Raw genomic sequence first — 13,780 nt, 5'->3', positions numbered from 1 at the left:
TTGCCAAGTTGAAACCACTGGACCGCCAGGGAATTCCCAGGGGTATGATGTCTTTTAATATGTTTAAGAATTGTTGGCTTTTCCTTCTCTAGTGTGAACCACATGTTCACATGATTTACTCATTTTCTGCTAGGAACGTTGGGCATTTGTTAACAATTTTTTAGGAGTTCTTTTCTTTTTGTGTAAGAGCTAGTCCTCTATGTGTGATGTGAGGTGTGAATATTCCTCCTCTTACTAACCAGAACTGAGTCAAAAGATGCAGTATTTAACTTGTTCTCCATATCTTATGTTCTTATTTCTCCCCCATTTTTACCCACTTGTCTTTTTTTTTTAATTAATTGAATTTTTTTTTGTTGATCTGATAATTAGCACAAACATTTTGTTAATTTTTGTTTTCTAACTTCCTGAGGTTGAGTATAATTTCGGATACATAATGGTGTATCAAAGATTCATTCTTTTTTTTAAATTAAAAGAATTCTAAATTGAAGTATAGTTAACTTAGTGTTGTGTTAATTACTGGTGTATAGCAGAATGATACAGTTATACATTCTTTTTCATTCTTTTCCATTATGATTTATGACAAGATAGATTGAATATAGTTCCCTGTACTATACAGCAAGACCTTGTTGCTTATCCATTCTATATATACTAGTTTGGGCTTCCCATGTAGCTCAATGGTAAAGAACCTGCCTGCCAAGCAGGAGATGCAGGTTCGATCCCTAGGTTCGGAACATCCCCTGGAGAAGGAAATGGCAACCTACTCTAGTATTCTTGCCTGGGAAATTCCACGGACAGAGGAGCCTGGCAGGCTACAGTCCACGGGGTCGCAAAGACACGATGTAGTGTCTAAACAACAGCGCAGCAGATACTAGTTCCTGTCTCTGATCCCAAACTTCCAAACCATCCCTCTCCCGCCCTCCTCCCCCTTGGCAGTCACCAGTCTGTTCTCTGTGGCCATGACTCTGCTGCTGTTTCATAGCTAGGTTCTCTTGTTTTTTAGATTGCACACATAAGTGACGTCATATGGTACCTGTTCTATTTCTGACTTCCTTCACTTAGTATGGTAGCCTCTGTTTGTATCCATGTTGCTGCCAGTGGCGTTACGTGGCTCTTTTGTTTTTTTAACCACTTACTAGTATTCTATTATATATAGACCACGTTTTCTTTATCCATTCATCTGTCAGTGGACATTTAGGTTATTTTCATGTCTTCATTATTATGAATAGTGCTCCTGTGAACATAGGGATGGAGTTATCTTTTTGAATTATAGTTTTGTCTGGATATATCTGCAGGCGTGAGATTGCTGGATCATATGGTAACTCTGTTTTTCTGAGGAAACTCTACTGTTTTCCATAGTAGCTGCACCAACTTGGATTCCCACCAGTAGTGTAGGAGGGTTTCCTTTTCTTCACTCCCTCTCCAGCATTTGTTATTTGTAGACTTTTTCATGATGGCATTCTGACTTGTGTGAGGTAGTACCTCATTTTACTTCAGACTTGTGTTTCTTAATAATTAGTGACATTGAGCATCTTTGCATGTTCTGTTGCCCATTGTATTTCTTCTTCGGTTTTAGGTTTCCAGCCGATTTTTCAACTGGGTTATTTTTTTTTTTTTATTGTTCAGTGTTATGAACTGTTTGTATGTTTTGGAAATTAAGCCCATTTATTTTTGCAGGTATTTTCTCCCATTCTGTAGGTGGTCTTTTTTTTTTTTATGGTTTCCTTCGCTGTGCAAAGGACTTCCTGGTGGCTCAGACAGTAAAGCATCTGTCTACAATGTGGGAGACCTGGGTTCGACCCCTGGGCCGGGAAGATCCTCTGGAGAAGGAAATGGCAACTCACTCCAGTACTCTTGCCTGGAAAATCCCATGGATGGAGGAGCCTCTTTGGGGTCGCAAAAAGTCAGTCAGACATGACTGAGCAGCTAAACTTTCTTTTTTTTCTTTCTTTTGCTGTGCAAAAGCTTTGATAAGATATCATTTGTGTATTTTTTCTATTGTCTTTGGAGATTAATATATTTGGTATGATCTATGTTGGAGAAGACTCTGACTCCTTGGAAGGAAAGTTATGACCAACCTAGATAGTATATTCGGAGAAGGCAATGGCACCCCACTCCAGTAGTCTTGCCTGGAAAATCCCATGGACGGAAGAGCCTGGTAGGCTGCAGTCTATGGGGTCGCTAAGAGTCGGACACAACTGACCGACTTCACTTTCACTTTTCACTTTCATGCATTGGAGAAGAAAATGGCAACCCACTCCAGTGTTCTTGCCTGGAGAATCCCAGGGACAGGGGAGCCTGGTGGGCTGCCGTCTATGGGGTTGCACAGAGTCGGACACAACTGAAGCGACCTAGTAGCAGCAGCATCAGATAGCATATTAAAAAGCAGAGACATTACTTTGCCAACAAAGGTCCATCTAGTCAAGGCTATGGTTTTTCCTGTGGTCATGTATGGATGTGAGAGTTGGACTGTGAAGAAAGCTGAGCGCTGAAGCATGGATGCTTTTGAACTGTGGTGTTGGAGAAGACTCCTGAGAGTCCCTTGGACTGCAAGGAGATCCAACCAGTCCATTCTGAAGGAGATCAGTCCTGGATGTTCATTGGAAGGACTGATGCTGAAGCTGAAACTCCAGTACTTTGGCCACCTCATGCGAAGAGTTGACTCATTGGAAAAGACTCTGATTCTGGGAGGGATTGGGGGCAGGAGGAGAAGGGGACAACAGAGGATGAGATGGCTGGATGGCATCACCGACTCGATGTACATGAGTCTGAGTGAACTCCGGGAGTTGGTGATGGACAGGGAGGCCTGGCGTGCTGCGATACATGGGGTCGCAAAGAGTCAGACATGACTCAGTGACTGAACTGAACTGATGTCAGAGAATGTCTTGTCTGTTCTCATCTGCCTTGAGAGACTAAGAATATATTTGGTATGATCTATATCAGAAAATGTCTTGTCTGTGTTCTCATCCAGGAGTGTTCAGGTGTCATGTCTTAAGCTTACATCTTTAAGCCATTTTGAGTTTATTTTTGTGCATGGTGGTATGGTATGAATTCTAACTTCATTGATTTACATGTAACTGTCCACTTTCCCAACACAACTCACTGAAGAGACTTTTCCGCTTGTTATAATCCTCCTTTGCTGACAGCTGACTGCAGGTGTGTGGGTCTAGTTCTGGGCTCTCTCTGTTTCATTGATCCGTGTGTGTGTTTGTGGCAGTGCTGTTCTATGCTGTTTATTGTCTAATGTCTGGAAGAGTTGTGCCTCCTGTTTTGTTTTGTCTTTTTTGTCCTTCAGGATTGCTTTGGCAATTCTGGGTCTTCATAGTTTTGTATACATTTTTTAATTATTTGTTCTAGTTCTGTAGAAAATGTCATAGGTAATTTGATAAGAATTGCATTAAACCTGTAGACTGCTTTGGGTAGTATGGCCATTTTAACAGTATTAATTCTTCCAATCAAGAACATGGGTAGCTTCCATTTCTTTGAATCTTTAATTTCCTGTATTAATGTTTTATTGTTCTCAGCACATAAGTCTTTCATCTCCTTGGTCAGATTTTTTCCTAGGTATTTTGCTGTTGTGATTTTAAAGGGTACTTTTTTTTTTACTTTTTTTTTGTTTTTGATATTTCATTGTTAGTGTAAAGAAGTGCAACCAGTTTCCGAAAGTTAATCTTGTATTCTGCTACTTTGAGGGCAGGATATCACTTATCAGATCTAGTAGATTTTGTGTGGAATCCTTAGGATTTTCAGTATCATGTCATCTGTGTATAGGGACAATGTTACCTCTTCCCATCCAGTTTGGTTACCTTCTATTTCTTTTTCTTTTCTGATTGCTGTGTCAGGGAATTCCAATTCTGAGTTGAATAGAAGTGGTGACAGTGGGCATCCTTGTCTTGTTCCAGTTTTTAGCAGAAATGTTTTCTGCTTTTCACTGTTGAATTATTATATTGGCTGTGGGTTTGTAATAAATGGCTTTTATTATGTTGAGATATGTTCTGTGTATACCCATTTTGGTATACATTTGGGTGTTGAATTTTGTCAGATGGCTTTTCTGCATCTATTGAGACGACCATGTGGGTTTTGACTTTTCTTTTTTAATGTGGTACATGACATTGACTGATTTGCATATATTGAACTATCGTGAGCTTGGGATGAATCCCGCTTGATTGTGGTATATGATCTGTTTTATGTGTTGTTAGATTCGATTTGCTAATACTTTGTTGAGAATTTTTACATCTGTATTCATCTAAAGATATTGGCCTGTAGCTTTCTTTTTTCATGGTATCTTTGGTTTTGGTATCAGGTTGATGGTGGCTTCATAGAATGTCCCTGAGAGTGTTCCCTCCTCTTCAGTCTTTTGGAAGAGTTTGAGAAGGGTTAGTATAGGTTCTTTGTATGTTCAGTAAGATTCGCCTGTGAAGACATCTGGTCCTGGACTTTGGTTTGTAGAAGGCTCGGCGTCGGGGGTCGGGGGATGCCGTGCCAAGTCTTCCGCAGTTCTGTGGCATGCGGGCACTCTTTGTGGCGGCCTTAGGATCTCTCGTTGTAGCCTGCTGGGTCGCTAGTTACAGTCTGCTGGATCTTCGGTTGTGGCATCTGGGATCTGGTTCCTTGACCAAAGGAACCTGCTGCATCGGGAGTGTGAAGTCTTAGCCACTGGGCCACCAGGGAAGTTCCTGTGGGGAGATGTTTTGTGTGTCTGTTTGTGTGTGCTTTTTAGTCTCTGTTTCCTCTATGATAATTACTGTGTACTTCCTTCTGATGACTTAGGTTTTATTTGTTCTCCTTTTTCTAATTCTTTTAAGTTGTAAGTTAGGTTGTTTGAGTGTTTTTTTTTCTTGAGGAGGGCCTGTATCTCTATGAACTTCTTTCTAAGAACTCCTTTTGCTGCATCCTGTGGATTTTGTATGGTTGTGTTTTCATTTTCATTTGCCTCAAGGTATTTTAAAATTTCCCCTTTGATTTCATCCTTGAAATCTGTTAGGTTTTTTGGTTTTAAATTTTTACTGGAGTATAATTGCTTTACAATGTTGACCCGTAAATTTTTTAGTAGAATGTTTAGTCTCCTTTAATTGTTTGTGTTTTGCTTTTTTTTTCTCCCCACTGTGGTTTATTTCTAGTTTCACGGTAATGTGGTAAGAAAAGATCCTTGAGACCTTAAATTTGTTGAGGCTTGTTTTGTGCCCTTGTGTGGGATCAGTCCTAGAGAATATTCCATGTGCACTGGAAAAGAATGTGTATTCTGGTTTTATGTGTGTGTGTGTGGATGAAATGTCCTAAAAATATCAATTAAGTCTCCTGTTGTGTTGTATCATTTAAGATCTCCGTTGCCTTACTGGTTCTCTGTCTTGAAGTCTTTAGCTATTACACTCTTGTCAGCTTTTCCCGTTGTGTCTGTTAGTCTATGTATCTGGGTCTCCTTTATCAGGTGCGTATACGTTGCCAAGTGTAAAATCTTCCTGTGGTTCTTGTTTCACTGTCCAGTGTCCTTTGTCTTTAAAGTCTGTTTTCTCTGTTAAGGGTATTGCAGCCCCCTCTTCCTTGTCTTCTCTGTCTGCACGAAGTAGCTTTTTCCATCCTCTCATTGTCTGTGTGTGTCCTTTGCCCTAAAGTGGGTCTCTTACAGCCAGTGTAGTTGAGCCTCTGTTTTCTTTTTTTAAATCCAGCCTGCACCTCTGCATCTTTTAATCCATTGACATTTAAGGTAATTATTGATAACTATGTATGTATTGCCACTTTAAACCTATTTTCCCATTGATTTTATATTTTTTCTTTTTCCTTTGTTTTTCCTTTCGTGGTTTCATGATTTTCTCTTGTATTACACTTATGTTCTCTTCTTTTTGTTTTTTTATGAAACTGTTTTGTTTTTGATTTGTGCTTACTCTGTTTTTCAAGAATATCAACGGCCTCCTTTATCTCCTTTCCCTAGACTGTTAGTCATATGGGCTCAAAAGATACTCTAGGGGGAAAAGTCTGCATTCTCTTACTCCCTCCCCACCCCTATTTTATGATTTTGATGTCTTTTTTTAATATCTTCACCACTTCCCCGGTGGCTCAGTTGGTAAAGAATCCGCTTGCAATGCAGGAGACCCAGGTTCAATCCCTGGGTCAGGGAGATCCCCTGGAGAAGGAGATGGCAACCCACTCCAGTATTCTTGCCTGGAGAATTCCATGGACAGAGGAGCTACAGTCCATAGGGTCACAAAGAGTTGGACACAACTGAGCGACTTTCACTTTATATTTTGATGTTTATCGTTTCACTGTTCATTATGATTATCATCACTTTCACAGGAATTTGTTTTTTTTTTTTTAAATGTGTGTGCTAGCTTATTTAAGTGATTTATTTTCTAATTGTGGATTTTTCTCTTTTCTATAGATTCTTCTTTACTACTATGTAGGGAAGACTTTTAAATATTTTCTTTAAAATAGGCTAAGTATTGCTGTATTCTTTTGGTTTTTACTTGTCTGAGGAATTCTTCATCTCTCCTGTTCTGAATGATGCTCTTGGGTAGAGCATGTCCTAGGTCGCAGATTTTTCCCTTTCAGGACTTTGAATATATCCCTTGTGGCCTGCAGCATTTCTGTATAGAAATCAGTTTGTGGTCTTACAGGAGTTCCCTTGTAATGAACTCTGTCTTTCTCTTGCTGCCTTTGGAGTCCCCTTTTAACTTTTGCCATTTTTATTATGTCATGGTGTAGGTCTCTTTGGGTTCATCTTATTTGGGATCCTCCATGCTTCCTGTATCTGGATATCTGTTTCCTTCTTTAGGTTTGGGAAGTTTTCAGCCATAATTTCTTCAAATACATTTTCAGTCCCTTTTTCTCTTTCCTTCCTTTCTGGAACCCCTGTTATCTGTAGATTGGCATGCTTTAGATTATTCCATAGGTAGGTCTCTTACACTGCTTTCATTTTGTTTTTTAATTTGGCTTTCTAGTTGCTCTTCTGATGGGATAATTTCCATTATTCTACCTTCCAGATCACTTATTCTTTCTTCTGCATTATTCATTCTGGTATTCATTGCCTTTACTTTAGCTTTCAGGAAATGAATTTTCTAATTTTTCTTGGCCCCTCTTTATAGTTTCTAGTTCCTTTTTATAATAATCTGCATTTCTATCAATAGCCTTTGATAATTCCTTCAATATTTTCATTACCTCCTTTTTGAGCTCAGTGTCTATTAGATCAAAGAGGTCTGCTTCATTGTTTATTCTTTCAGGGAAATTCTCTTGGTCTTTTAACTAGGAGTGGTTCCTCTTCTCCATTTTACTTATATTCTCTTACTCTGTGAGTTTAGGGGAAAAAAAAACAATTATCTACTGTGGTTTGGGAGGGCTGTTTATATGTGGGGATGTCCCTGTGTTGCTTGCGTGGGTTTATTTAGTACGAGGGCTGTTTTTAATACGGGTGCCTGTCGCCTCTCTACTCTGTGTGCTGGACACCCCTCCCTTGATAGAGGATGTGCAGATGCCGAAACTGCGGTCTGGTCCTGGGGCCCTCGGCAGCGGCATGGTTCAGGCGCGTCCCAGGGGCACGTGTGCAGTGGAGGCAGCTCCCCAGCACTCCTGGATATTCATCTGCCTTTTTAAAAGATCAGTTCAGATCCATTGTTTAGTGTGCTACATATTTAACTGTAAAGGAAAAAAATCTCTCTCTTGCCATACAGGTGTTTTTTTAGTTTAATCTCTCGGTGTGTTGAACTAATGTAAGGACTGTTCTTTAGTGGTACACATGGCAGTTATTTTCCTTTACCAGCCCTGGAGTGATTTGGTTGTATCTTGGTAACTTATATTTTGACCGTATGATCTTACACCCTTTGTATGTTTTTTTGTAAGCCCAGTGTAGTGTGGGTAGGATATTGGTAGTTTCATCATAAAGAGCCTTAACTTCATACGGACTAGAAGCCCTCTTTAATTACTCCTAATTTTCTACATATCAAATTATGCTGTCACTTTTATTATTTAATGATAGTTAATCCAGAAATCTTTTTTAGTAAATCTGGAGCATATTACTTGACTTTTGGCAGCAGCTTATTTTCCTAATTAAATAGATTGGTATGTGAGAATCTACTTGTGTTTTTTTATGGCCCAAAATTGAGCAGTGACAAAATGGAATTTGGATTTACCTGACACAAGGAAGAAGGCTCCAGGATTAAAATTTGACCCTAGCTCATACAAAACCTGTCCATAGATGTTGCTAGTATCATTATTTATAACAGCCCAAAAGTGGGAACAGCCCAGATGCCTGTCAGCTCTTGAATGAATCAACGGAATGTGGTGTGTGTGTTCAGTTGAATAATTTGGCCATAAATAGGAAAGACTGACACGTAAGTGAAAAAGCCAGTCACAGAAGGCCACACGTGTAAATCCCAAGAGGCAAAAGGTAGATTGATGAGTGACTGCGAGGGGCTGGGGGTGGGAGGGCTCACGGGTATGTTTTCTTTCTGGTGATGAAGGTGCTCTAAAGTTAATAGCAGTGATGGCTGCACAAGTCTGCATATACTAAAAAAAAAATTGCACACTTTAAAAGGGTGAATTTTATGGTATGTAAGATATACCTCAGTAAAGCTGTTAAGAAAAATTGGTTTCAGATCATGTGTGTATGTGTAACGAAACTGTAGTGTGAGAGGAAAGTGAAGTGACCAAGGAACTCGTCAGTCTTCTGTGAGTGGAAGGAGGGAAGGATGTGACTTGCAGGAAAGAGAAAGATCAACCCAAGTTTGCTTCTCTAAGAAATTAACACTGGTTAATTGTGTGTTTGAGAGAGAGCTGAATACACAGGGTTAGATTCTTTATATGGCTTGTTTTTGATACCCAGTTTTTACATGTAGGTCAGTCTTACGAAATTCGAATGCTGGATAATCGGAAAATGGGAGATGTGCCTGAGATCACTGGAAAACTGGTAAAGGTAAGGACCTCCATTGACATTCTGAAAAGATGCTGAAACGACTCAAAACAATAGCAGTTTTGCTGCAAGAGTTTCGTTTTTGTTGCAGGAGTTATTAACAAATTATTTAATGTCACTTTAAGGAAGTAATGGGTTTATTAAAACTTAACTTTTTGAGCTATATTTGGTTTACTTCTCTGTAAAATAGGAATTATAGCAGTTACTGAGTGAAGTAAATATTGAGGCCCTCTGGAAACAAGGTGCCAGAGAACAGTTAGCTGTAGCTGAGCAAGGGTGAAAACTCAGTAACTGAAATGACAAAAACTTCATTTCTCTTTAAAAGGTGCCTTAGGGAGAAGTTACTGAGGGAGCAAGTGTGAGTGTTACTGTGATACTTCTAAAGATCCTTTTATTTTACATCTTAAAATTTCTCTTAAGTAAAATTCTATTTCTTCACCCAACTGGAGTATCTGAAGAGTCATTCATTCCAGGCCAAACCCAGTCCTTGTAGGATTTTCAGACCCACCCTGGCTCCTGCAGTATCATGGATGGTGGATCCTTCTTGTCTTCACTTGTCCCTCACCACACAATGTAACATCAGAACTCTAGAGCGTTTCAGGGCAAGGGTTATGGAAGAAGCTTCAGTGGGAAGAGGGAAAACTTCAGTGGGGCTGTGTTAGTGAGAGAGAAGCAGGACTTCTCTCGGTGCTTCCGTCTCCCTCCAGGGAGGCCCGCTGGGCCCTCAGTGCGGAGAGGCACTCGGTTGGAGAGGCCCGTCCCTTTTCAGAAGCTGAGCGTGGGGAGGGCACGGCAGCACTGATGCTGAGAAACCTAGCATCCCGAAAGCAGCTGTCCAGCACTGCGGGCCTGAGAGCCTTTGAACGTTTAGGGGCACAAAGCTCCCAATGCTAGGAGAGCTGCTCCCCATGCTAGGAGAGCTGCTCCCCGCTGGAGCACCGTCTTGCCAACCTGGAGTAAGCGCCCAGGTCTCTCCTGACTCCTAGGACTCCCAGCATGCTTGGAATGGAAGGAGAGGGGAGACTTACCTGTTCTCACATGTGCTGTTTACATGTGGACTCTGCCATGTCTGTGCTGCATCAGTGAGTTTGGTCGTTTCCCTAGAGGGTGAGTCAGATGACTGTATTTTTTTAATCATTTGTTGTTGTCCACCTCTTTGTGACCAGCATGCCTGGCTTCCCTGTTCTTCACTATCTCCTGGAGTTTGCTCAAACTCATGTCCATTGTGTCAATGATGCTATCTAACCATCTCATCCTCTGTTGACCCCTTCTCCTCCTGCCCTCAATCTTTCCCAGCATCAGGGTTTTTCTAATGAGTCAGCTGTTCACATCAGGTGGCCAGAGTATTAGAGTTTCAGCTTCAGCATCAGTCTTTCCAGTGGATATTCAGGGTTGATTTCCTTTAGGATTGACTGGTTTGATCTCCCTGCTGTCCAAGGGACTCTCAAGAGTCTTCTCCAGCACCACAGTTCACACTCAGCCTTCTTCTTGGTCCAATTCTCACATCCATACATGACTACTGGAAAAATTATAGCTTTGACTTTACGGACTTATGTCAAAAAGTGCTATCTCTGCCTTCTAATACACTGTTGGGTTTGTCATAGTTTTCCTTCCAAGGAGCAAGCATCTTTTAATTTCATGGCTGCAGTCACCCCTGGAAGTGATTTTGGAGCCCAAGAAAATAAAATCTGTCACTGCTTCCACTTTTTCCCCATCTATTTGCCTTGAAATAATGGGACCAGATGCCATGATCTTAGTTTTTTTTAACGTTAAGCTTCAAGCCAGCTTTGTAAAAATTCCCTCATTTTGCTTTCTCACCTGCGGTAAACACTGATCAGATTCACCTTTTTACAAAGGTGTCAGCATTGTTCCCAGTAAGCAAGCCCCATTGGATTGGTTATACTCTGCTGGACTATAGACAGATAGTGTCACCATAGTCTCTATAGTGACAAATAGAGTTTGGTCAGGGAGACTCACAGCTCTCGTTTTCCAGAGTCCAGGAGGCTTATCATCAGTGTTGATTCTCTCAGCATGACCTGGTTCCAGCTCATCATTGTCAGACAAGTATTGGGCATCCTGGCAAACCTTTGCCAAATTGTACCACACCTGGTTAATATTCAGCCTAGTAATATGTTACTTCAGGGATGATGTGGGTGAACTCTGTTGTCATTGTGACAGTCACAGGGTTACTTTTTAAACGGTCTTAAATTAGTTTGATCAACCACTTGAGAAACCGCATGTCTGATTCTTGGTGGATGTGAATACAGCCAGTCATGTCACGAGAGCTTGTCTGGGATTCAGAGTTGCAGTTAGCTGCTGCCAGAGCCTTCAGGATGAATTTCTTTTCCTTGGTTTTCTGGCTGCGTCACATGGCGTCTTGGTTCCCTGACTAGGAATCACACCTGTGCCTCCTGCATTGGAAGCGTGGAGTCTTAAACACTGGACCACCAGGGAAGTCCTCAGGATGAATTTCTTAAAAGACAACATCCTTTTTCAGCTAGAAGAGCCATTAGAAAACTCTGCAGCCATCTAGAGTTGAATTTCCTGCCCCCATGATCTTTGACTCACTCTTGAAGGAAAGTCTTAGGGATCAAATGTTGCTGAGCAAAGGTGCTTGGGAACTTCTTGATGTGCTGAAAATATTGAGCATGCTCTCTCTGCTTGTTCTGTTTCTGTCTTACTGTTAGGGCTCCTTTATCTGTGGCTCATTCTCTAGGTGCATTGTCTCCTTTTAGCCAGAACTTCGGGTGGCTCAGATGGTAGAGAGTCTGCCTGCAGTGCGGGAGACCCAGGTTCCATCCCTGGGTTAGAAAGATCCTGTGGAAAAGGAAATGGCAACCCACTCCAGTATTCTTGCCTGGAAGATCCCATAGACGGAGGAGCCTGGCAGGCTCAAGTTCATGGGGTTGCAAAGAGTCGGATGCAACTTCACTTTCCAGAGAACAACTGTTCCCCTTTCCAATCTCATTTAAGAGGTTTTCTTTATATCCTGTCATTTCCTAAGTGTGGTCCTCCCTTCATGTTCCTCACTGTGCTACTTAGTCTGACCTAGAAAGGGGTTTAGTACAGCACTATAAACTAGTATATTCTCAAACTATTTTTATCTGAATTCATGGATTTGATCTGGTTCTTACTAAATACGAGAGAATCAAAATCATGACATATTCTGCGCTGCGCTTGTAAATGGTTCTTTTCAAAGTACGTATCAGCTTTGGTTTGGACAGCATGTGGTGTTGGGGCAGGCAGGGGCACTGATGGTAATATTTCTGTGTATGGCTCACAAGCTATTTCCTGTTCCATCCAGCAGGGAGTCTACTGGAAATAAGATCATCTTACTCCATCATAGTCTGAGAAGCAGTTACTTATAAATGTGTCAGGAACACTAATTAGTGCAAATATGGTATCTGCATCCATTTTGATGACCTGTTAGCCTGTCCCTGAAACAAAATAATAGTTGGCAGCCCAGACCTGTGGCAGGTGAGGGAGGGATAGGTGGAGAGCAGAGAGTGGCCTAGTTTGTGGGGTAGAGTTAAAGCCTTCCATCGGAACGAACTTGAGTGTTTGGATGACGTTTACCCGTGTGCTTTCCTGTTTTGTTTCCCTTGCTTACCTCAGATAACCTCACTTGCAGTTTAAATTAATTTTGTACATAGGTTCTCTGCGGGGGCGGGTGGCAGTTCCCCACCCTCACCCCGTGCTCTTGACACTTTGGGGCGGTTGCTATGCAGCGTGCTGGGGGGTGGTTCTTAATTCCCTGCCCACCGATCAAACCCAGGCACCCTGCATTGGAAGCATAGAGCCCAAACCACGGGAGAGCCAGGGTCGTCCCTAATGTTTTCTTTATAGAGATATAACTCTTCCTAATTTCTTATGGACACAGACCTTAATTTTGAATTATAATATCAAATTTTTTAATAAAAATTTTACCTAAGAAACCATTTTATTCTTGTTATTTGAGTTAGAATTCTTTGCACCAAATATCATTAATTGTACCTATAACTTAGGTATCCAAGAACAAGACAGCTCACTTGCAAAATGTGTAAATTAGAGTTTGCTTTTGTATGCTTTTCTGTTATAGGTTAACGTGTAAGAAGTGAATACACTTGTGCTCTTTAGCTGGGACAGTTTGAAAGTGTTCATTTCCCCCTCTTATTCCGTAGAGCATCATAAGAGTTGTATTCCATGACCGACGACTCCAATATACAGAGCATCAGCAACTTGAAGGTTGGAAGTGGAATCGCCCCGGAGACAGACTCCTCGACTTAGGTACAGGTGGCGTCAGAAGAGCCCATGTTGATACGCTAGCCCCACACCATGTGTGATGAGTGGGGAACGGTTTGATGTCAGCAGATCCTGTGACTTGAGTTGTTTTATAGTTAAAAATGAAGTTGGGGTTTGTGTGTGTGTGTGCTTAGTGAAACTGAGCCAGAAATTTTACGAGTTTGAAATCATTTAGATCATTGTTGATTGGCATCGATCCCTCATTTTCTTAATAAAATGAAATAGAAACAAACCATGGTGGGAGAAAGTATGATGCGGAGTAAGTGGGCTTTGAGGCTGAAGTGATTGACCACGCAGAACATTTAAGGAAAAAGGACGGAATAGTTTCATTAGCACATAATCATCTTAGTTGTAACCTTTTAATTGGTTTGTTCCTGTGTCACTTCTTTTTAAAATGCAGATATTCCAATGTCCGTGGGAATAATTGACACAAGGACAAATCCAAGCCAGTTGAATGCAGTTGAATTTCTGTGGGATCCTGCAAAACGCACATCTGCTTTCATTCAGGTTTGGAGTTTCCCATTATTACAAGCTCACCAGCCTCTGTTCAGAAGGCCGTGGGTGAGACTGAATTCTTGGTGCAGGATCTTATTTTCCTTAAAT

General features: G+C 41.2%; 1 protein-coding gene across 4 annotated transcripts in view; it reads left to right on the top strand.

The window, feature by feature from the left end:
• UBP1 (upstream binding protein 1) overlaps positions 1-13,780 on the top strand; it is a 65,300-nt gene that overhangs the window by 31,781 nt on the left and 19,739 nt on the right. For all 4 annotated transcript variants that reach the window (XM_061395797.1, XM_061395796.1, XM_061395798.1 and 1 more), the window contains exons 3-5: positions 8,823-8,899; positions 13,057-13,162; positions 13,578-13,684. In XM_061395797.1, the coding sequence (XP_061251781.1) occupies positions 8,823-8,899; positions 13,057-13,162; positions 13,578-13,684 (290 nt within the window). The remainder of the gene's footprint in view (positions 1-8,822; positions 8,900-13,056; positions 13,163-13,577; positions 13,685-13,780) is intronic.

This window comes from Bos javanicus, chromosome 22 (assembly GCF_032452875.1).
Source record: "Bos javanicus breed banteng chromosome 22, ARS-OSU_banteng_1.0, whole genome shotgun sequence".
NCBI lineage: Eukaryota > Metazoa > Chordata > Mammalia > Artiodactyla > Bovidae > Bos > Bos javanicus.
This window is presented reverse-complemented; position numbering and strand designations above follow the sequence as displayed.